Here is a 23,571-nt window from a genome sequence, read left to right as displayed (position 1 = left end):
AACAGACAAAAACAACATTATTCTGCATTATCACTTTACAAATCCACCATTTAAACCAACAAGTGGAAGCTTAGTGTTATTCATAGCGTGTAATAATAGTCTCACCTGCGCGTTGAGGCCCTTGCGCTGGGCTGCGGGCGTGTTGGCGTACGAAGAGATGGAGGAGCTGGTGTTGATGTCATCTGTGTCGATGTTGTCACTGATGCCGCTGCTAACAGAGCTGCTGTCATCCCAGCTGAACACAACCAATAAGAGAGAAAGACAAACGGTCAGTCCAGTCTCTCTGAGCGATACGTCTTCCAGAGTGGAGAGGATGTTAGTTCACTTGGCTCGTGCTTTGATTTGGGAGCATGTTGCATTCCTCTTTGTCGAGAAAGACACTGAATTCCCTCATCAACTCCAGCGTGGAGCCATGGAAGCAAAGCCATCAGCAGCATTTAAAGTCATCCTACTCTTATTTCCCCTTTCATATTTGCTGTTGGGCTTAAATGCCGTTCTGGTCAAGACCACGTGTAAGCAAATATTCTGTAAAATCCATTTTTATAAAAACTCCAATAAGTGAAGATGTGTGCATTTACATGTAAAGAAAACTAAAGAACATGGATCAGTTACAGCTCTAAACGGAAATAAAATCGCCAAAAAAAAAAAGAAAAAAGCAAAATGCTGTTTCAGACTGCCTGGCGAGTCTCTTCCTTTATTCTCCATCTAAACTAACATAAACTTGGGAACACACACACACAAATACACAAACAGGCTGAATGGGGCTGTCTATCATATGAACAAAGGCTCGCCGGAGGGGTGACATCATGGAGTGTTTGTGTGTGTGTGAACTGTTCAAACAAACCCATCTGAACGAGTCAACGCTGTGTAAGTGTGTGTGTGTGTGTGTGTGTGTGTGTGTGTGTGTGTGTGTGTGTGTGTGTGTGTGTGTGTGTGTGTGATCTTGTTTTTATTAAGTTGGGGGGCATCTCAGCCTTTTTTTTTCTGGGGCCCACAACTTTTTGAAGGTTAAAATAGTTCATTTTAGTAACAAAAAAGGGCTATTGCTAGGTTACCCTAGCTAGGTCATGGTTACATTCTCTAACCATAACCTTCTCATCATCGCTGTGATGAAACGGTTATGGTTAGAGAATGTATTATGTCAACAGAAAGTCCTTTCAAAGATAGAAACACTTGTTTGTGTGTGTGTGTGTTTGTGTCCGCTTCCAGTCTGTGGGTGTCAGGAAGCCCAGCCAGTTGGCAAACACGGCTCTGAAAGGACCAGAGGGAGGCCGATGGTGATGGCCAGCGCAGGGCTGGCTCACACTAAGTGTGTGTGTGTCACAAGGCACAAACACACACACTTATTTATTGGAGCTGGTGTTTTTCAGGGTAACTGCACAGTCATCAAATAATGATGGTTAAAATCCCGTCAGGAAAGTCTTTTGTGGTCAATCATTAATCATCTCACTCTAATGAACCACTTGGGTTGCAGCAACAGTTACTTCCTTATCCTTTCCCCAACGCAAAAATATAAAAGCTCGTCACAGTAAACCATTAATGAACTAATAATGAAACCATAAAGAGTACACCACAAGAGCAGAATATTACTTAAAACTGCATTTGTCGCATTTATGATTTGTGCTTTATTTTATTCTTACTTTCAGTAATATGAACACAGTCACTTTCTTTTACTTAACAAATAAATGAAAGGCTGCAAGGACTCGCACGATCCCAGAATGTTAACTGAGACTAAGGTTCAACATCTGACTTACAAACTTTCAGTACTAAAGAGTTTATTTTTGGTTAAACATCCAAATAGATATCTGCTCCCATTCATCAAACTGGTCTGATTTTCACATAAAACACTAAGTCACTGTGATGGTATCCAGTAGCCAACTTGGAAGTCCTGAATGTTTCCCACGAACACACATTACAATTATGGCTTTGAAAAAGCTACACAAAAACAAAGATTTTCAATGGCAAAAGTCCCAGAAACAGATTACCACCAAAACCTAATCAGCTGCTTGTTGGCAGACTTCCGACCAAACACATCTGCTGCTTTTTGAGCATGCTTGCTAACAACCTGACAAACAGAGACGGGGGGGACAAAAAAAAAAAAAACTTCCTTCAAAATAAAATCAAGCAGAAGCAGAGACTAAAGCATCCGAGGAGCAAACGGACTGTGAACTACCGAGAGATTTAAAGTGACCACAACTGTTTCAACTCATCCCTGCAGCCACACAGGGGAAATTCCCCCCCCCACACACACACACACAAATGAGATGATAAATTGAAGCTGTAAGGACGCTGTGTGACCCGTGGACAGTATGTGTAACCCAAAATAATTCAATCATCATTGATTCTAACTTCCTTTTACGCACACTCACATATGCACAAACACACACGGGTGTCTACCTGGTCAGGGTGCCTGGGTTGCCGTGGGAACCAGAGCGCTGCGGGAAAATGCCAAGCTGGACAGAGAGCTTCATGACTCCATGCCGCTGAGAGAGTCCACACAGACAAATGCCTCCCCCTCTCCCTTTCTGTCTGCCGCTCTCTGAGCCTCCTAAACGTCTCTCGCTGCCTCTCTCTCGTCCTGGCAGAGTTCCTAGATTGAGCTCCTTTGTCACTCGTTGCACTGATGCTTCATCCCTCGGGCGCTGTTTGTCTCTCTCTGGACTAACACAGAGAGAAACTGAGGGTGGGGGGTGGTGGGGGGGAAGAGGGGAGGGAAGGACCTGCCCCTACTGCTGGTAACATGAGCCTCCCCCGGGACTGTTAACCACTTCACTGCTGCAGCCACGCCGCTAATAGTGCACGCTCAGACGCACACAAACACACCCCGAACCCCAAATAAGCCACTTCAGCCCGACAAGAATCGAGCGGCAACACAAGTCGAAGCCGCATGATCACAGGCGAGCCCTCCTCAACCGAGGGACAATCCTCATCCCACTGTTGCTACCATGCGTTTCCCAGGTTTGTGTGCGTCTGCGTGCGCAAAAGACTGCAATTTCCCAGACAGATCCACCCTGACCAGCTGACAAGCCAGTGCTAATTAGAGATCAGGCCAAGCGGCGTGGCCCAGCCCACAGCCTCCCGCTGGCAGAGCAACCCACCAGTTAACAACCGCCGGGCTCTTTACGGCCAATCAGAGGAGACGGAGACATTAACCGCCGGCTGCCCCCGGGAGGAAGTGGTGCCAAACGCAGGCCAGCGAGTTCGGCGTCTAATAGATCATCACACTGAGGGGGGAAAGATGAGGTGCTTCTTACTCTTACAGTTGACCCTAATCACAAAATTACATCTTTTCCTGATTTAGCTTCTTACTGTATGCAGTCATGTAGATAATTTTGGGGTTATGAGATCTCTGCCTCCGTCACATTACAACCAAGGTGAACGGGCTTTCTGGCGCACACAGCAGTAGTAAAAAGACGGCTGGAGTTCGGCTGAAGTGGTACTTTAAATATGCTGGAAAAGCGGAAAAGCCTGTCATTCAGGAGGATGATAGGAAACTTAAGAGCTTAAAAGACCTGTGAACCAGTCAAAGAGGAAGACGTAGTGGAGAAAGAATCGTGACATTCCAGAGAGGAACCTCAAACTCTCGCCAGGTCCCTTTAGAGAGCTTTCTGCTTTCCCCAAAAGGGTCAGAGTTCAGAGGCCAATCCTCCAAACTTCCTTAAAGGGAAAAGCAGGGTGGTGGTGGGGGGGTTCCACTGCAAAAATCAGGATCCCGCATGGGTCAGCCAATGGGAGTGTCTGGAAGTGTCCTGAGAAACGGGGCCGTGGTTGTGTTTGTTTTAACTTTTCTTGTGCGTGTCCCTTGGGACTGCGGTCTGCTGGTACTGGTCGGCCCGTACTGTAACCCCCGCCCCCTGAAAAACTCCATCCGACTCTGGCACATGCACACAGGATCTGTGCCGCAGAAATGTACACACAGACGTGCGGCCACAACAGATCCGTGAAGCAGAAGTAAGGGGATTTCCTGTGTTTGAAGGACAACTACTGGTCCTCGCCACGCTGCTCGTATCGTATAACCCCGAATCTCTGTCTCTGTCTACACAGAGAGACAGACAGACGGATGGACGGATGGGGGAGGATGAGGGAGCGGCTTTGACAGACTGTCTCCCTTGTTTGGGGTTTGGAGACACATTTAAGATCACGGACAGGTGAGGTCTGCGTGGACATCAGGACGAACATATCAGCACCATCAGGAACATGCAAAACAGTTCATTCCAGTTTGTAAATACACAACATGAAAATCATGTTATACATACAAACGTAGAAGAATTTGAATTATTTGACTAATACCTAGTGATAAGTAAGTTTTTTTATTTTATTATTATTTTACTTTTTTATTTATTTAACTTTTATTTGACCAGGAAGTCCCACTGAGATTAGAAATGTCTTTTACAAGAGAGACCTGGAAAAGGTAGCAGCCATACAAAGTCTAAAGCGATATAAAACATGACACATACACGAGCATTTATAAAAAGAAGACAACTGTTTTAGAACTTTAATCATAGGCTCACAAGAACGGTATAAAAACTGCCCAATTCATATCTGATATTCTTAGAGATATGATATGATGATTTTTTGATAAGTTAAAGAAAAGCTGCAAATCAAGTGAATGTGCAGCCCAAATACGGGACGAGAAAAAACTGAAAAACACGAGAGCAGATGTTTTCCTCGAGTTCTTGAAAGTGGTTTTGCCAGTTTTGCTGTGTTGCCCGAGAGACGTTTAGAAGCCTCACAACAACCATTCGTACCTGCAGCTGTTCACTGCCGCAGGGTTCAGGAAAATTTCACTGCATGATGATGATCGTAGGCAACTTGATCGACGCAGGACGGAATAGGTGGAAAATTATTTCTCCTGTTTATTTTAAAAAAAAAATAAACAACTTTTTTTTTTATTTGGGGAAAAGTCACAATATTCAGGTCAAAGTGTTGAGATGAGGGAGGCAGAGAAGGGGATGTTGGGACCCGGCACATTCCGGGCAGGAGCCCAGGAGCCCTGTGGTACGAAAATGACACAGCTGTCCCTGCAGTGACAGGAAAAGACAGGACTGGACTGGACACCACACTCAGGAATGCCTCTCTCTCTGTCTCTTTGTCTGTCTATCTGTCTGTCTCCCTTGTCTGGTCCCATTGTCTCCTGTCTTGGGAAAACATTTGCTATCTGCACTGACAGGATTTATCAAAGCGTTTAGATCCCTTTGGCTGCCTCTTCTTCACATGGATCTCTTTTGATTCCGCTCCTTTCTCTCCCGCTCGCTCTGTTTGTTGTTAAAACACGCGCTCTTCTTTGATTCGACCGACTGACCTGGATCCGCAGCAAACTCTTCGCGCATGCGACACCCATCACTTCGCACAGCCACACGACTCCACCGCGCTGCATCCGCCAGTGCAACGGAAAGCGAAATTTAAGAGACTACTGGGACAAACATGGAATTTCTCACATGTGTGCAGACACGCTACACAAACACGCACCGCATACAAACCAACCTATTGTCGCCTCAGCGCTAGAATGAAAGGCTGTAATTCCTGTCTCTACATTTGTGGTCTGGGAAACAGGCTCATATGATCCCTTGGAGCCAAATGATGAAAAGGAACAGAATCTGTCCTTTTAAATACTAATGTGGTTTGAGACCTTCATTGAAAATGTGTCTAGATGACAGACGAGCATCCGTATTTAAACACTTTGAGGAAATGATTTTCCTAGCAGCAGTCTTTTTTCCCTCATTTTTCTTTTAATCCCACAGAAGTTCACACTGTGCTAAATTGGGCGTTAAACTACAAAATATCATTGCTGGCCTAAAAAAAAAGGAAGGAAGGAAACTCTATACTACTGATTTACCAAGCTCAAGACTGAACTCTGTTCCCAAACACATACACCAATCAGCCACAACATTATGACCACCGACAGGAGAAGTAAATAACATTGCCCATCTTGTGATAATTCACAATTCCCTCACCCCAATGACACCAGCAGCCATCCCCAGCAGGATGCGCACACACAAAGAGTGGAAAAAGTAAGAAAAACATGAAGAACTGCACAACATGTTGACCTGGCCTCCACCTGTATAAAGATACATAACGTGGTCCCACTTTGTCCCACTCAAACTTTGTGAAGTAGTGATCGAGTGGGTGAGGCCTTGACACCGAGTCTCTTTATATATTTTCATATATATATTCACTTCTAGTAGCTATCATGTCACCACTTAGTCTATGCTTTAAAAAACCTGGAGAGGAAATACCAAAAAATTTCACCCAAAATGTGGCTTAGTTTTATGAGACCTTTCATGTGCGTAAATAATATTTTTAAACACGTTTTTACAGCCTTTGAGCTCATAAAATGGTTCAGGACGCGCTATGTCTGCCATGCATATAGTATGTGCAAACATGCAAGAAATTATTTTTTTTGCATGTGTGCACATACCATCTCTGTGTCTCTGTATTTGATTTATTCATGTGAGCGCACTTGAGTAAAAAGAGCATCCTTGCAAGGTGCCTGGGGGGCTGTTCATCGGGTTTTAGGTTCTTGTTCAAGGCATCAAACTAATGACCTGATGATCCCAAAGCTGCTTCTCTAACCACGAGCCCACAGCTCCCAAAGTATGCAGCCTGTTCTGCAGACGTCTGTCCCCAAGCTGTTCCTGTAGATCAGATGGCCAAACGTGGATAATCGGCGTTATGCTTTAAAGCTGCAACCTGCACGAACCCAGACTTTCCATCAGCTCCCAACCATAAGGAACATATCAGTCAGGGGATGTGTGGAGGATTATAACTTACCCTGTGTCGATGCCTCCACAGACCACTCAGGGTTTGAGAATTAAAGTCCAAAATAGTCCAAAACTTTCTTTCTCCATTTCAAGTTTCTTCCAATTGGCCTGCTTCAGACTCCAGGCTGGTCCAGAGAAATGTGCCCGAGCCTCTGACCTCTTTGTTTCCCTTCAGAAACCGCCAGCCCGGAGGCTAGTTTATCTGGCTGAGGCTCGCATACTTTGCAGATGTCCTGGTTTCCAATCTGACTGCAGCTCTGGTCACATATCAAGCATTTTTCTCTCTGTGGGTCATTACTTCATCTCACTGTTTTTCACAGTACAAGAGCAGAGAAAAAAGACAAAACTGAAAAATGAGAAGAATCTTAAAGAGGTAACAGGAAAGAAAAACGAGAAAGGAAAAAGTGGAGAACTACGGATGTTAAAGCCCCACCCTCCTCAGTGTGGGACTGTGGGAGCTTTTCATTAGGTGAGGCAGGTGTGCTTGTTAGAGGCCCGGGGGATGGATGGTGGTCGTCTGCTCGAACAGTATCTATGGCAACAGCAACATCATTATCTCTCAGGACTCCATCTCCCTCATTACGAACATCTTAGTTTCCCCCATAGATTCTTTCTTGTCTCCTCTACATGTAAATCAACCCTAACTAATGCAACCTCCTACCACAAAATAAAAATTTAGGGTGCAAGCTACGAATAGCTTCTTCCATGCTGGACCTCTGGACCGTCCATTCGGTCAAACTCAGAACTGTCAAAGCGACTTGCTTTTGTTTTTTTCACACTCAAAAAAAAGAAACAAGATCAAAATGATTTAGAAGGAGATTTTTGCAGTGTAGGCGGAGGAGTATTTTATAACAGCTGGTGTATGTGTGTGGGAGTGTCATTAACTTGGGAATATATCTGACCTTACATCTCCGCGAGCCGCACAATGCCTGGCCCGGCACGGCTTTATTACCGACACACTAACACCGCTGGGACGTAGCAGAGTGCTGCTTTCAGCATAAATATAGCTGCGGGGTGGTTTAGTATTCGAGGGGAGTCAAAAGGCTGTGTAACATGTCTGGATATCTGGAGAAAAGTATGGCTGCATAAAGTGCAGTATGTAATACTGAGTGTTTGTGTCTGAGAGCATAAGATAAGGACAGAGCAGACAAAGGATAGGAGTGGCTGTTTAACACATTCTCTTCTGGGTGAATGGACTGATAAAATATATTTACAAACCCTTTGGAGTTTTTTTTTTTTTAAATAGACAACATTTGAGATCCCTTAATATTATGCACAGATATTTTTCTGTTTAAATAGTTTATCAACCAATTTTTTTTTCGATACAGTGACTAATTGATAGAATATTGTTATAATATTGCATTAACCCTGGATTTGGTTCCAGTTCACAGGCCAACTGAGACAAAGTTCTGAATAATCTTCAACACTATGTTCTTGCAAACAGTTTTGTGATTAGTCATAATTTTGCAGGATATTTCAGGATATCAGGGAATAAATCAAAAGTGCAGCATAGGCAGCGACTATGGTCTGTGTTCATGCATCAGAGTTCTGTGTATTAACATGATCAGTTGGATCAGGCTGAGGCCGCCCTCTCCAACCGGGCTCAACTCAGGTAATTTGTTCCAGAGCAGAGGTTGATTTCTATGTTTCCACCAGCCTTAAAGGACAAACGTGAGGGGTAAACGCTCACGGTTTTGGAACAAACTAGACAGCAAACCTTTACTACTGAATCACAGTGATTCTCTGATGCTGCGACTCAAGTCCAACAATCCCGTACTGGATCCGAAAGGTCCGACACAAGAATAACATGCACAACATTGTTGTAAATGCGTATGGCAAATCTAGCGTGTCCACAGCACATAAATCATTTTCAGTCAATCTGTAATGACAAAATATTAACAACAAAGTAAGTTCAAATGAGTGAGCCAACAAAACTCTCTAATTATCTGTTGGCTCTTTGCTGTCTTGTAAGAAAATATGCATAGTTTTAATGTTTCTGCTAATATCCCTCACCACGTTTTAATAGATACATGAAGCTAGGATATTAATCTAAGCTGTTTAATTAGCTTTATTGACCAAGTGTGTGTACACACATGCAAGGAATGCATTCTCTGCATTTCCCCCCAACCATTAGTGCCCAAACAAACAGTAGTGAGCACACTAAAAGCAGCGGGCAGACATGTGAATGGCAGCCAGGGAGCATTTTGGGGTGTTGTGCGTCTTGCCCAAGGACACTTTGGTCGTGGATGTTGAGAGGATTTGAACCAGTGACCCCTATGGTCCCAAATCTGTTTCTCTAGCTAGTGGAAACTTTAATCCGTGATCTTAAAAACTGAAGGAATTTCCATTTAAACTTTCACACAGGCTGTATTTGGAGCAAAAAAAAATAAGTTATAATTTGTTCATGATGGATGTCCACTGACAACTACAGATGGTTTAGGTGAGATCATCCTTTGCTCTGGTGTCAGTAATCCTGCCTGCCCCCTTTTGCCCTCATTAACCAAACACTCTTGGTATTCCAGACCGGAGCCGAGGTCCACCACACACACAGACACAGAGACACACCAGACAGGGACACACACAAACTGCAGGGTTAGAGTTTGACATATCCCGCAACAGCAGCTGATCAGCACTGACAGGTTGATGTTGTCTCCATGCAAGAGACAGCGTAATATGACTAGAGATGGGGGTGAAGCTGTGTTCCTGTATGTCCGCAATTATCATACAAATATAGTCCTGGATGCATGGTGAAGATGACTGCTGGCTCACAAAAGCACAGAAACAGAGTGAGGGGAGGGAGACTGAGCCAGCAATTATTATTACAACGAGAGCCTTGAGGCAAACCACAACATTCATTCTGCTGAAGCAGGGGAGCAGGTGGAGGTGGGGTTAGAGAGGACAGGCAGACAGGCAGGCAGACAGACGGGTAGAGGGAGAGGTACGTGGAGAGCCAGGTGTTTCTAGTAGCTCTGGAGAAGAGTTGATAAGGGGAGGATGAACCTCTCTCTTCCTCTACCTGAGGCCAGCAGGGAACACGCTCAAGTTCAGACAGGAGAAATAACATATTGGGGCTCAGGGCATGTGTGTGTTACGGTGAATGTGTCTCTCGCGTTCACACTGTTCTAAACATCTTAAGTTCTGCTGAAAACCTCCAGAGGGAGAAACCAACAAAGATGTTTTCAATACACACAGGCGTGCACAAATCCACAGACACACACTACTTCACACAATGAACCATCATCAAAGATCATTTGAAGTATTATCAGCAGCCATCATATTTGAAGTTATACTGTGATTATGTACAATGGGGGCAGACAAAATAATTTGATCCTGAATCATAGTAATATAAATATAATTTAACAAACTAACCCTGAGGTAAATGGGGCAGTTTTATTCAGACAGAATCAAGTCTGTGCGATAAATCAGATGAGCAAATGAGTTGCGTAAGCTATAGGAATAAATTAGATGAATCACAACGAAGGGAGGCTGTCTTGAGTAATAGATCGAATAGTTTGGAGTTTACCAAATGCCAAAAGACTGCACAATGGTTTACAAGAGAGGGGGTTTTACGACTCTGGGAAGTTATCACAGTAGAATTACACAATTCACACTGCGGAGTGATGTTCCAGGAATGCGGGCTTGTGCGCATTTGATAGGCCAGTGCAGTGCGTCACGTTGATACGTGGAAAAAGCTGAATCAGGCTCATCTTTAATCTGTTGTCTTGTTCTCGATCAGTGGAATAAATGAGTACAAACTGAGTAAGAGACTAGTGTGTAAAGGCTTCCCAGTAAGTTTATCTTTACAGTAGCTTTGAAAAACACGTACTTAAAAGGAGCATAGAAAACATGATGCTTGTACAATAGCTCCAGTTATGACACATTTGTGTCATAACATCAAGAATTTTAGCTTTTTTAGCTTTATTACTTGTAACTAAAACACAGATACAGATGACTTAGGTGATGATGTTACTTGTCCTATATTGATTTAAATCCTCTAATGTTAAGATTCTTTCTGATTTTAGTAGTTGTCCCAGTTTACATGGAAGGGAGAAAATTGAATAACTGACAGAAACATGTCCTCCTCCTCCCCACTAGGTGGCGATATGTGTCTTGTCAATGGGTTAATAACATGTTAATAAGGACACTTCTTTCCAGTTGACCTGTGATGTCATATAATAAACAAGAGTCTCTCATGCGTCAGACCGGCATTTCAAACAACAACAAGCGCTTTTTTAATTTCGTACGTAATGTGAGTGCTACTTATGGTGCAGATAAGATATGCGATATCCCTCGGGTGGTTCCTTTTCTTGTTTTCTTGATGGTTTTGTTCCAGGGTCATACGCTAGTGCAGTGGTTGTGGCGCATGTGCACACGCGTTGTCCAGTTAAAGTCCAATTATACATGTTGGAGAAAATCACTTTCCAATTGCATTATCTGGGTCTTAGACGGACAAGGAGAACTACGATTTCAGTTGGAGTAACGCGTATATCTGCACTTAAGTTGTCCACTTAAAGTCAGATTAAGGTAATAATTCATTCAATTCACTGACTGTTTGTACTTGTGAATGTAAGAGTGAAACAAATCATCCTGGTAGACTGTTCAGCTTATTAAACCAGTGGAAGAGAACAGCGAATAAAACAATATAATCATCAAGAATAAATGAAGTGTAGATCAGCACAATTCCGGAGAGGTTTGTATAGTGATTCCTAGCTTTGTAGACAGCCCTATCTCTTACGCCCCTTCTGCATGAAGAACGCAGACTGCTGCCACCTGCTGGAATGATGAGATATTTTCTTCACGCAGGCGCAGGACGTACAGTACGTGCCAGCCGGTTGTTGGCTGTACAACTTGTTGGCCCAGACAGATGTGATGTGAGGCCACATCACAATCAGCCTTTGTTGTCGGCATTTCTTTGATGCTGGTTTCGTGTGTCTGGGATGTGAAGTCATTCGTGCTAACTCCTGGAAATCGGAGCCAACAAATAATATCGTGCCATTTTCAGTCTTACTGCTTTACTAAGACTTTCTGATTCCTTCAATTTAAAATTGGGCATTTTCTTTGCATAATGCTTTGGACAGATAGCAGCGAGATGAATGAGGGAAATGAATTACCCTTCTCACAAAAGCTAAATTCTCAAACATTAACAGGTTTCCTTTCACCATCCTGCCCCACTATACAGACTCATGTGAAAACATCAGCTCCCTTGTTTTTTCTTGTGTCATGTCCTCATTTGGGATAAAGAAATGATATCTCCGACGCTTCGGAAAGAAAGGGGGGGTGGGTTTTCACCGCTGCAGCAGTTTCACACCACAAAGACCTCTCCTTTGTCTGCTCTAACAAAGAGAATTCAACCCAGAAGACAGACCGTTATAGATTGCTTCCTCTTTCTCCAGCCACAGAGATAAATGATAGGGATAAGCAAGCTCACACACAGAGCTTCTAGTCCCTATTGTCTCTGCCTGTGTGCTCAGCCTCGCAGGTCCTGTTATCCCATGACTCACTTTGCTTCCACCATACTGCTTTACATACATCTGACAGTTGGTAAAACTCGTTCCTTGTGCACTTCCAGAGAAGACTTCAGTCGCCCAGTGGTTTACCATTATTTGCATCCTTCTTTCCTCATTAGTTCAGGTTCGGCCTGATCCAGATGGTTTCAGCATGGGAAGCTTAAAGGTTTTTGGGACGCTCTTAACTGTGAACCTCGGCCCTTTGAAGCTCGTGACCTCCTCGTCAAGGGGTCACAAGGTTTGTGCTCCAGTGCCACGGTAACACCCGACACCTACCCCTACCCCCAACTCCACGGAGAGGCTCAGCCGCATTAAAAACCCAGAGGATGCAAAGAGGAGCTTTTAAACTGCAGCAGGTTTATAGACAGGTCACACACCCAGTGGGCAAACACAGGCCACAAACACCTCTAAGCTCGGATCCTCAACTACGATGCTCACAAATAACAAAATGCTGCAAACGCATGCAGAGAAAAGTGCTCACGCTCTTCCACCTGCTCAACCTGCACCATTAAGCGCCCTCTCATGAATTAAATTAGCCTCATGTTTTACAAGAGAAAACCACTCGCCCTTCTCCTCCCTCTAGCTCTGCTACTTTCCATTTATTATGCAAATGTATTTATCTTCTGCTTCCCCAACTCTCCTAATTAATCCCAAAGTAAAAGCAGTAAGCACATTTATCAGACATTCCTTCGGGGGGGGGAGGCGCGGCTGGAAGGTAGGAAGTCACCTCAACCCCTCTTTATTTTAAAACTCTCTCCTCGCCCCTCTCTCTAATCTCATGAAACCGAGAATTAGGCCGTTTGAAGATCAAGAAATATGTGAAGCTTTGGGAACACAACATCTGCCTTCTCGGCCAATTAAACCACATAAGAAAAACATGAAAGCCCAATAATCAAACGAGAGAAAAAAAAAGAGAGAAATCCCCCAACTTTTATCATTTAATTGCTTCTTCTACCTGATGCGCTCTCTAATTAAAACAGCCGAGATGTGAGAGGAAAGATGGGGGTCTGCATGTGATGGGAGAAGGAGAGGGGAGAGATGAAAGGTGAGCAGAGGGACACTTTGGGTTAAGCTCCACCTAAGGGCTGGAGGAGTTTAAGGGGAACAAGTGTGTGTGTCTGTGCACACGTGCAGGGGAAAAGGCAGCAAGAGGGCAAAGGTCGAAAGTCTGGAAGACAGGAAATTAGCCACACCTGAGGATTTGCCAATAAAAGCTCCTTGAAGCGCGTCAAACTACCACAAGACACAACAGCATCTTTGTCATCATTCATCAATAAAATCAAAGAAATTATAAGGCTTTTGTTTAAAACTTTAAAAACTTCTGGTATATTTATTAAAAGATCACAAGTTGGCGATAGCTAGATATAAATTGAGGTTACAGCTGTTACAGCCGCAGTAAGCCTTTTAATCACCTACTTTATCTCATTTATTCTGCAGTCCATCTTCATATCAAGCTTATTCCCTCCCCCATTCTCTCTCTTTGTCTTCCTTTCCACCCCCCCAAGTGGAGAGGATCTGCTCAGCCTTCATCCATATCTGTCAACAAGCCAAGAACCAAATCCTTCTCCAGCTCTGGGACAGGACAAAGACTGAGAGTCTCACCAAATCACTCACACCGAAATGAGATGCTCACCGCAGATCAAAATAATAATAATAATTAAAAAAAAATACTCAGTCCATCTCCTCACAGCATGTTGTGGCTTATACATCCTAATAAAACAGAAATGCGTGTTCAGGACCCGTCTGTGCATCGGCAGAGAGGTGCATTTTACAAAGCTCAGTTACACTGCATTGGTGAACTGTACTGGTGCAAGTCTCAGCAAAGGGAGTCAGTTAATGATTCAACGGACATTCAGTGTGTTCATCTTGGCTCTTCCAGATCATTTCAGGGAGTATGATGGTGTTTTTTTTTTCCAGTATTATATTTGTTTTCCAGTCATTCATTTCAAGTGCACTTGCAGAAACAGAAACTAGGCCATGTAAACTAATGCTGCTTCTTTATACTTCAACACCACATTTAATCCAATGTAAACACACCACGTTAAACCTCTTGGCAAACACTTAAAACAGTCCAAAAGTATATTTTGTTGCCCTAGAAGAAAATACTGCAAGACACTGCTGTCACCTCTTCCTACAGTATGATAAAAATAAGTGAGTATTTTCTACACTGACAGCAGGAAAGAGAAGTTTTGCAAGCACAGGATGAGCCGAGAAAGTCAAGATTTTCTATATTTATAGAGAAAAGATATTTAAATGCCCATGTTCCTACCTTAGAACAAACGCACCATGTTCAGCACGATCAATAGGAGTATAAACTGAGCCAAACTGATGTGTAATGTAGTGTAAGAGGAAGTGGGATTTCCCCGTAAGATGTTACACCTACCTGTCAGCATCCCCTTGTCCCGCCGATGTGTTCCGGTGCAGCGTCTCTCGAACTGCAGCCATGCTGTCGGGCAGGCGGTTCAGGCGCCGAGTGTACAGACCCAAACCTCCATCAGTCATGTAGCTGCAAAAAAAAACACCAATATGTGTCAGATACAGGCAACACAAAGCGGCCCGTAGATGCACAATTAAACGGAGAAGATGGTTTGACGCTGAGCGGTTCCACTCTGGACTCTGGTCTTCTTCTCAGAGCTGCTTTTGTTATACGTGTCCTATATAGAGCAGGAGGAGTCCATCTAGTTTTCCAGCAGAGGCGAAGCTCTCATCAATCACGGCTAAACGGTCGGCGAGAAAGCTCCCGCACAAAGTAAAGACACATTTCCCTAGTGTGGCCAGTGGTAAACAACAGCAGCCTTTAAAATGAGTGGCTGCTTGGTGGACAGAGGATGAGTCTGTTCTTTGCTCCTACAGGAAGCTTATCGCAATTCATCACCGACGCTGAGTCCATCAGCGCTCTGGGCTGGTACGTTAAGATTGACGGAGTCACTGAGGGTTAAGCTAAAAATATGCTGTATATGCGAGTGGAAGCTAAGAAGGGCAGTCATTTCTTAACGGAAAGTCACATTTGACAGGGCTGGATTCATTGCCTGCTGCAGTCCGAGGCTGACGGTCAGCAGCTATTAAAGTCTGAAGCCGAGGCCATGAACACTTGCACAAACATTCCCACTTAAACTAAAACAACACCAACTACTTCCTCAAATATTTACCTGTGGAGGAGATTGCCAATGGAACTAAATATTGACTCATTTAGCCCGAATGTAACTTCATAAAATGCTGAGGCTGGGCCAGTTGATTCAGTGTCTGCAGTAAAGTGAGTAGAAAAATAAGCAGACCACCAGCGGCATACTTTCTGTGTTATCTCTACGTGGATCTGTGAGGTGGGAACCCTGCACTCACACGCAGACAAATACACATTCATAGCCAAATGTTTATGCAGTGCAGTGTTTCCAATAGACCGTCAGTATGGAGCACCATTTGTCGTCAGAAAATGACTCCAGTGTAAAAGCTGTTAATGTTCTCCCAGGTGTTCTGGTAAAGGTTTGGTAACTGTTACCAGGAGCCCAAACCAAACATTACGCCACAAATATCCAGATGAAAAGGGGACTTAACACTTCCATCATCTCATCCATGGTTTTGGAAGTGTGATGGAATTAATATAAATAACCCTGGCAACATTAAAGGAATTACAAATTCATGCCTATTTTCTTTTAGGAATTACATATTCAATAACATGGATCAGGTAATCAAACACAACTTTGTACAACTATACAAAAAGACGACTGAACAATGTTTGAAGGGACGTTAGCTCTCCTCAAAGGCAAGCATCCATCATCAAAATGCAGAGTCACCTTGGCGATGACCAGCCAAGCACGGACACACAAACACTCCCAACTGACACATCACTTTTTCCACACTAATAAGTAACTGAGCTCCCGTCCTCTTGTTCCAGGTGCCTGTTAACCTGTAACCTTCTGCAGCAGCAGGAACGTGTCCAAACAAGACGGTTTATGAGCTGAAACCGAGCGGCCGGGTTTGCTTTACGCAGCCGTGCAGCTAACAGAAGCAAAAGTTCTTGAGCAAATGAAACCGAGAGGTGATATTTGACTAGCTAACAATGCATGCACTGTGGTACTGGTATGGACGGGAGGAAATTCACAAAATGTCACGCTTGAGGAAAAAAAAACAAACAGTCACCCGCACCCCCCACCCCCCACTTGGTGAGTCAATGAATTGCCCTCAGACGTACCTGTCTGCCTCAAACATGGTAATACTGTTAATCCAAAGAAAAATAAATAAGTCCAGGTGAGCGTTGATCCGCGCTGATACAAATCTCCAAAGAAATGTTTCCGCTTTCAACTGTCTGGCTGCTGTCAGTTATCAGATCGGAACCCGTGCGCAAGATCTGCTGTTGTGTGAATAATATCACCAGGTGAGAGTGTGTTTGATCATGGTGATATCGGGAATGAGCGTACAGTGTCTGTGAGTGTACAGATTAAGTGTCCATGTGTGAGTGTGAGTGCGTGCTGCTCTGTGGGAGCTCAGTGTCGGTATGCAGCCTCTCTCCCCAGCGCCACATGCTTTTCTCTCCTGGCTGGAGGCTGGGTTTGTCTATGAAAGGTGGAGGAGGGAAGGGAGGGAGGGAACGGAGGGAGGGAGGGAAGGGGAGAGGGGTAGATTGGGCAACATACCCCCGAGCCAAGGAGGTGGGGAGAGCAAGCGTCTCCAGGGGCCAGAGAAATCGAAATGACAAGAGGGGGGCTTGAGATTGGAGAAAACCATTAAAGGTAACGAAAGTGGTGTTGGAAATTGCGTTGTCCGTGTATTTGGATTCATGAAACGCAAAATAAATGAACTATCAAGACAAATATATGCAGAGATCTCAGCCGGTGTCTGTGTAGTATTATTATTATTTTCATATTTATAAAAATGTCAGAAAATATGATGTTTTGACATAACTCGTATCGAGCTGCACCAAAACCCCAAAATATCAATGTATAGATGATAAAGATGAAATAATAGTGAAGTTTTATGATTCAAGAATGAAAGTGTGAGAAATGTTTAAAAGAACTTTTACAGGTCGTACATCTGTAGTAGGTAGACACAGAGAAGTGGTGAGGCTGGGGAGCAGTTTAGAGGTTATTTGCTTTCTTTGGATTTAGAGGATACAAACCACTACTCCATGACTAGTCCAGTTATTATTCTATAGGAGTGTCAATTTAGGAAATCCCCAAATTGTTTTGGTTTTCATTTACTGACCAAATTTAATTTAATTTAACCTTAACCAGATATTTTTTTTACAGTGGGGTCTGGTGGATTATTCAGTAAACAGACAAAGCATAATTTTTTAATGTCTGTAGCGCTTTTATTTAATTTCTAATGCGAGTGCCACAAACCTCAACTACACTGCGTTGGAAGCCAGCAGCTCAGAGAGTGACATTTACATTTCTGTAACATATGTGACTCCAAGTGACATTTAAGACGGGTCAGAGAGCTGAGCTGTGCATGTTTACAGGTTTAATCTGAATGCCAGCACCGCCTATGTGGGTAAACATCCACCTCTGTGTGGAAGAACCAGTTAGTTAGTGGAAGCTTGTGACACAGCAAACCGCTGCATGGCCTGAGGATGTAGAGAGGAGGGGGAGGGAGGTCATCAGTCTGTGTCTGTCTTAAATGGTTAAGCCACAGGGCGACTCCTCCCACCGTACACACGCCCACATGCCTGTACCCACACACACACAGGTTCCTCACGTATACACAAACACACACACACACTGCAGTTTCCAGTGCACATCCCCCCAAAACGAGGAACGTAATCATGTGGACATGAATCCATTTGAATAAAAAAAAAGCTATTTTGCCAGCCATCCATCATCTCATCTCTTGGGTTTATACAACTGATACACGTAATCACATCAAGGGTGTACTGTGTCACACAAAGACAAACAACTACCATTTGGCAAATCCTGCTCATAAAATAACCGCAGATCAGCAGTGGGGGTGGACAATAGAGACCTTTTAGATATGTTGGGGGATACATTTTTTATTGTAGTCATTTATTAAGCAAAAGTTCCAGCTTCTATTTGCCTCACCTGTTCCCGTCACTCACCTGTCCAGGTGTGGCAGCGGCCTGCCTTTGTCCGCTCAGATTCAGACCTATCAAGTACTTCAAGAGCACTTAGCTCGCTTTTCTAAAGCTGCCCTGGGGTTGGTGAATGAGTCCAAATCCATAGAGGCTACATGATCCAATTTCCACTCCAACTCAGAAGAGATATGTTTTTTAATCACCTTTCATTGGTTCTCTTTGTCTGCATTTACATTCGTCTGAATTTAAAGTAACCCCTGAAGCAGCTCTGTATCCAGACCCTGGTCTCTCTGTCTCTAAACTGCGCCGTGTGACAGCCCAGGTATGCAGGGGGCCTGTTACAACATGGACACCGGTTGTGAACGAACAAATAAACATGTTATCAGCACTGCTGCATCTGACGACAAAGATCTGTGCTATCCAGAATAAGTGTTGTCTGTGATACAGACGGGTAAACTGTAGGATAGCATCTCACTGTTTAATAGTCATAAAGGCACACCACTGCCCTCTTCTGGCCAACTTGCATTTATAGACATTGAACCATCTGTCAAACAAATGCTCTGTAGCAGGGGTCTTCAGTGTCACAAATACATATTTTTTTTTTATTTCAAACATGTGCAACAGTAGGGTGGTGACACGTTAATGTGTTTTTGTGGGTTGAATATATATATATATATATATATATATATATATACATATACATATATTATGCCTAATCAACCAAAGATTTTGGGACCCCCCCTGAAGTACCTGCATGAACCCCCTGTTGAAGACCCATGCTCTATAATGAACTGATTTTGATGACTGAATACAGGATCATCAAGTCAACTGTCAAATAACTAACTCTGACATACAGGATCAAGTGAGCATGAAGTGCAAAGCAGCTCAAATTACAGAAATGAATTTGCATACACAAACTAAATGTTTATCCTATAAAGTCAACAAACAGTGGAAATGCTTGTCACATGTTTACAGAAACCACACTGAAGCCACTGGCTTTGTCCAAGCAGGTATCCCATGACAATAAGAGTTTTATTCTACAATGTCAAAACAGAGAGATGCCTAGTTCACGTAATTCAATTCACTTACCCGCTGGTGACATCGTCAGTGCGCACGGCGTTCTTGCTCAGCACGTCTCCATCGCTCATGTACCCCGTGACCTCCATGGGGAGTCCTTCTAGGTCAATGTCCTCCCCAGCTCTGTCTCCAAGGTCCACGCTGCACACGGCTCCTCCCCTGCCAGCCAGCTGTCGTCGAAGGTGCCCCGGGTACAGGTAGCGTCCTCCCTGGCCACCAGTCGCGCGGCCGCCATAACCATTCCCCACGGAGGGGGCATCGCCTGCCTGCAGACGGGGGCTCGACTGGCCCAAGCGCCACGACGACAGCGCGGGCCGGGTGGAAGTGAGGCTGAGAATGCTTCGACTGCCTCCGTTGTTGTTGCCGCCGCCAGTGCAGCTGCCACCGCTGTTAATGTCTGTGGTGACGGTGCCATCGAAGGTGGTTTCCAAGGTGCTGAGCAGAAAAAGAAGGAGGCAGAGAGAGTGGATTAAAAGAAAAAGTCAGAATATGGTTCGAATGTAATACATAAGGTGACACTACATTTCCTAATGAGAAGATAAAGTCTGGAAATCCCATCTTTGGATCCTCATCAAAATCAGATCAACTCTTTTTTTAAAGCTTAAAATCAACCCACCACATTTCACTGCGCCATCTGATGGAAAAGAAGCTAATAGAGCATAATCTCCTCGGTGGGTGGACAAGTAAAGGTAAGTCATGCTTTATAGGGTCTTAAACACAAAAACAGGACATATTAACCCTAACAACACAAAGCCAGAGCACAGGTCAACATTCTGTGGGAGGGAACGTGATTAAAGCTAAACCAGAAGCAGAGACGACACGAAAGACATGCCCTGCGATCAAAGCAAAAGATCCCTTGAAAGGAGGGACGAGGCGAGCCACGGGAAGAAAGAGAATGAGGTAATACCTGTAAACACAGAAAGACACAGTCCGCTGACCATGAGGCGGTTCACTCACTGAATCAAATCCCCAACAGAAAGCCAGATTTGTTCTGTTTACTACTCAGCCGTAGCAGCCATTGTGAGGTGATGATCTCCAAACAGTAGCGTTTTGTTTTCTAATGCACATTCTATAAACTTTCTGACTCGACAAGCTAAGCTGAAAATGCTTCAGAGAAATTGCTTTTGTTTTGTTCCTTTCGTGCCGCAGCATTAATGTTATTTACTTGAGATTTTATTATTAAAGTTTGCAGTAATGAATCACATTACGAGCCCAATAAAAGGAGAAAGAGTTCAACTAAAAGTCACTGTTTACTTTAAATAAAAGGTGGCGTCAACTAAAAACCGAATCCTCATTCAGTGGAAATTAGCCGAGATTCATTTGTTTAATTTTACCTGTGTGTGACCTGAGTTCCTCGCAGGCTGGACATGGTCTCCTCTAGGTTTTGACGCAGGTCGGCTATGTTTTTAACAGTACGCAACCGCCTTGTCTCCGGGTCTTCCCCTGAATGAGATAACGAAAATCAATCTCAGAATTTTAGCGGCATGAAAAGACACAATGTCGCCTGGTTGCTGTGAGCGATCACACACCTGATAGGTCCTCGATGGAGGTCTGGCTGGTCTTGGTGAAGGTAATGTCTCCACTTCTTCCTCCTGAACCGGTCTCAGCGTTCACTGTTCCGTCGACGTCTGTTTGGGATCTAGAAGAACAAATTGTGCTCAGGATCAAAACGAGAAAAATGATTGATTCTGCACAATTGAGAATTTAGTGGGAACTTAATATTCAGCAAATTGGCACGAAAGAGGGTAAAACCTGATTAAGGTTTAAAGCTGCTGTGTTACAAGTCTTGTGACTGGGGTCCAAAATGAATGCAGGCTAAGCCCTGGACGCTAGTAAAGTTTGTCTTTGAAGGATAAATCAATAAAGTTCAGCCACTGCATTGGCCAGCGGCTTTTTGAGATGATGACGTTTGAATGCCTTGGCTATGTGCAGCCTTTGGTCCGAGCCTGAACCCAGACTTTGTCCTTGTTGACTGCTGTAAACTCGCTCTGAGCGTGAGCCTCTTACAGTGCTCTACGGAAAATGACAAAATCTAAACTTTCCCATGAGCTAAATCCTCTTTTTGTTCTTATCGGCTTTTTTTTTTTTTTGTTTGAGAGAAGAAGTTGATTTTGAGCACAGATTGTGCATTTCTAATTTCTTTAATTTGCTGTCAAACATACCATTTCTGACTGGCGGAGGTGCTTTAATCCTTCTGCTAATGGCGTCTGACAGGTATACAACAGAAAGTGAAGTTTCTGGGGACTGGTAATGGGGGTGTTTTTTTTGGAGGTGGTTAGCTACAGGTCAGAACGTACAGAGGGAGATAGAGCTGTAGCACGGGAAGCTAACGAGTGGTTGTTAGAAAGGACTCATAGAGAGCGTGAGGGACCTCCTTCCTTATCACACTGGGACAGGGACAGAGGTCAGAGGCACACAGCGTGTGCACACCCGGCAAAATATAAGGAGCAGATGTAATTGGCTGGTTAACACTTTACAGATGGTCAAAGTGTAAAAAAAATATATATATATATATATTTCAAAATTTGTTCTTTAAGATGCTGTCAGAGAATCAAACAATGGATATATTATGATGCATCCCTGGATGCAATGAGTTATCAGGTATATATTTTTTCATATTATTATGTTTTTATGTTGCGTACCGTGTTTGTGCATTACTGTGATCTGGATATCTGAAACTGACTTGACCTCACCTGTACATGAAAGGTGCGACGGTGGCTGTGTTGGGGTGGCTGTGGTGCTGTTGCGTCTGAGGTAGCTGCACGCTGACCGTGTTGCTGGCTGTGCTCTGTGTGCTGCCTCCTCCTGCCACAGAGGCGGTGCTGGTCTTTCCTTCTGTGGAGGCCAGGCTGGAGGTAGAGCTGGAGTGTCTGCTGTCCCGGTCTCTGTCCAGGGGGCCACGGTGCATGGCGAGACCCCCTCCCAACCGCATGCTCCGGGGCCTCTCCCCCGCCTCCTTCACTGAGGAAGCCTTGCCTCCGACTCCCGAGGCTTTGCTTCCTGGCTTTGGTATTCCGCTATGTGCAGGGGTGGAGCTCTCTTTTTTGGCCACTTTGCCCCCCTTGGGAATGAAACTGGCAATTTTAGAGGTCCTTTTGTTTGAGCCATCGACATCTACAGCGGCAGGTGATGCTTCCTCCTTAGACTCGTCTCCTCTCGGCTCTGTCCTATCAGATGCTGAGACGCGTTTCCCTGCCTCCCTCCCTTTCTCCTTCCCCCTCTCTTTGTCCTTGTCTTTTTCAGGGCCTTTGACAGACCCCTTCTTGGCAGTCAAAGCTCGGCTGAAAGTGCGCTGGGCGATGCCCCTCAGGGCGATTTTGGGGCTGCTGGCGGTTGTAGAGAGAGTAGTACCTGCTGAGGGAGCAGCTCCGCAGGCTGTCCCATTGCTGGTCCCATGCATTCCTGGCCTTACGTTGCCATCATCTTCCTCCAGGGGGTCGGTGTTGGAGCCAGTATCCGCTCTCTCCACCTGCCCCACTCCGAGTTGCCTAGCTTGGGCAGCATTGTCAATTTGTGTCCCTACTCCATTGGAGGAGGAAGAGGTGGTGGACGATTTGGAGCCTCCTTTAGTGTTAAAGAGCTTTAGCTTCTCCAGCATTGACTTCTGAGTAACAACCTTAGGCGGAGCTTCATTTGCCGAAGCAGCCTTGGAGGAGGCGTCCTTGTCCTGTTTGGCGGACTGCATGGCAGACGAAGGGGTGCTCGTGGCGGAGGGAGGATGAGAAGAGGCGTGCTTGGAGCTCGTCGACTTGCTCCTCCAGGGTTTACTGTTGCTGTTGGGCTGGGGAATGGCCGTGGAAGAGGAGGACGAGGATGACGATGAGGGAGGAATCTGGGTGGAGGTAGCGGCAGGGATGCAAGTGGACAAGCTGACACTCACTGCGGATGACGGAGCATGCTCAGTCATCACCGAAAGCTGTGAGGTCATGCCCTCTGAGGAATCTGCAGGGGAAAAGAGACAGTTTATTAAACAAGAAAATCAAATGATGGGGAAGAAAAAAAAAAAGAATCAAACAGAGGGAGGATCTGGGGGAGACAAGAAAAAGCAGATGCAGAGGGCGAGTCGTCTTTGACCTCACACAAACTGGCCATATAAGGGCCTGGTGGTGGCCTGTGTTGATTCAGCCAAACGTACCATTACTTTCCGTCGGGCTTACCACCAAAACTGTTAAAAACCCCTTAGCACTAACAATGAGAGAAG

The 23,571-nt window shown here is 44.6% G+C and overlaps 1 protein-coding gene across 10 annotated transcripts in view; it reads right to left on the bottom strand.

The window, feature by feature from the left end:
- nav2a (neuron navigator 2a) overlaps positions 1-23,571 on the bottom strand; it is a 192,271-nt gene that overhangs the window by 24,318 nt on the left and 144,382 nt on the right. For all 10 annotated transcript variants that reach the window (XM_047579868.1, XM_047579867.1, XM_047579862.1 and 7 more), the window contains 6 exons: positions 22,064-23,312; positions 20,900-21,009; positions 20,705-20,813; positions 19,383-19,805; positions 14,652-14,774; positions 106-235 (listed from right to left, as the gene is read on the bottom strand). In XM_047579868.1, coding sequence (XP_047435824.1) covers positions 106-235; positions 14,652-14,774; positions 19,383-19,805; positions 20,705-20,813; positions 20,900-21,009; positions 22,064-23,312 — 2,144 coding nt within the window. The remainder of the gene's footprint in view (positions 1-105; positions 236-14,651; positions 14,775-19,382; positions 19,806-20,704; positions 20,814-20,899; positions 21,010-22,063; positions 23,313-23,571) is intronic.

This window comes from Mugil cephalus, chromosome 3, assembly GCF_022458985.1.
Source record: "Mugil cephalus isolate CIBA_MC_2020 chromosome 3, CIBA_Mcephalus_1.1, whole genome shotgun sequence".
Lineage (NCBI taxonomy): Eukaryota > Metazoa > Chordata > Actinopteri > Mugiliformes > Mugilidae > Mugil > Mugil cephalus.
This window is presented reverse-complemented; position numbering and strand designations above follow the sequence as displayed.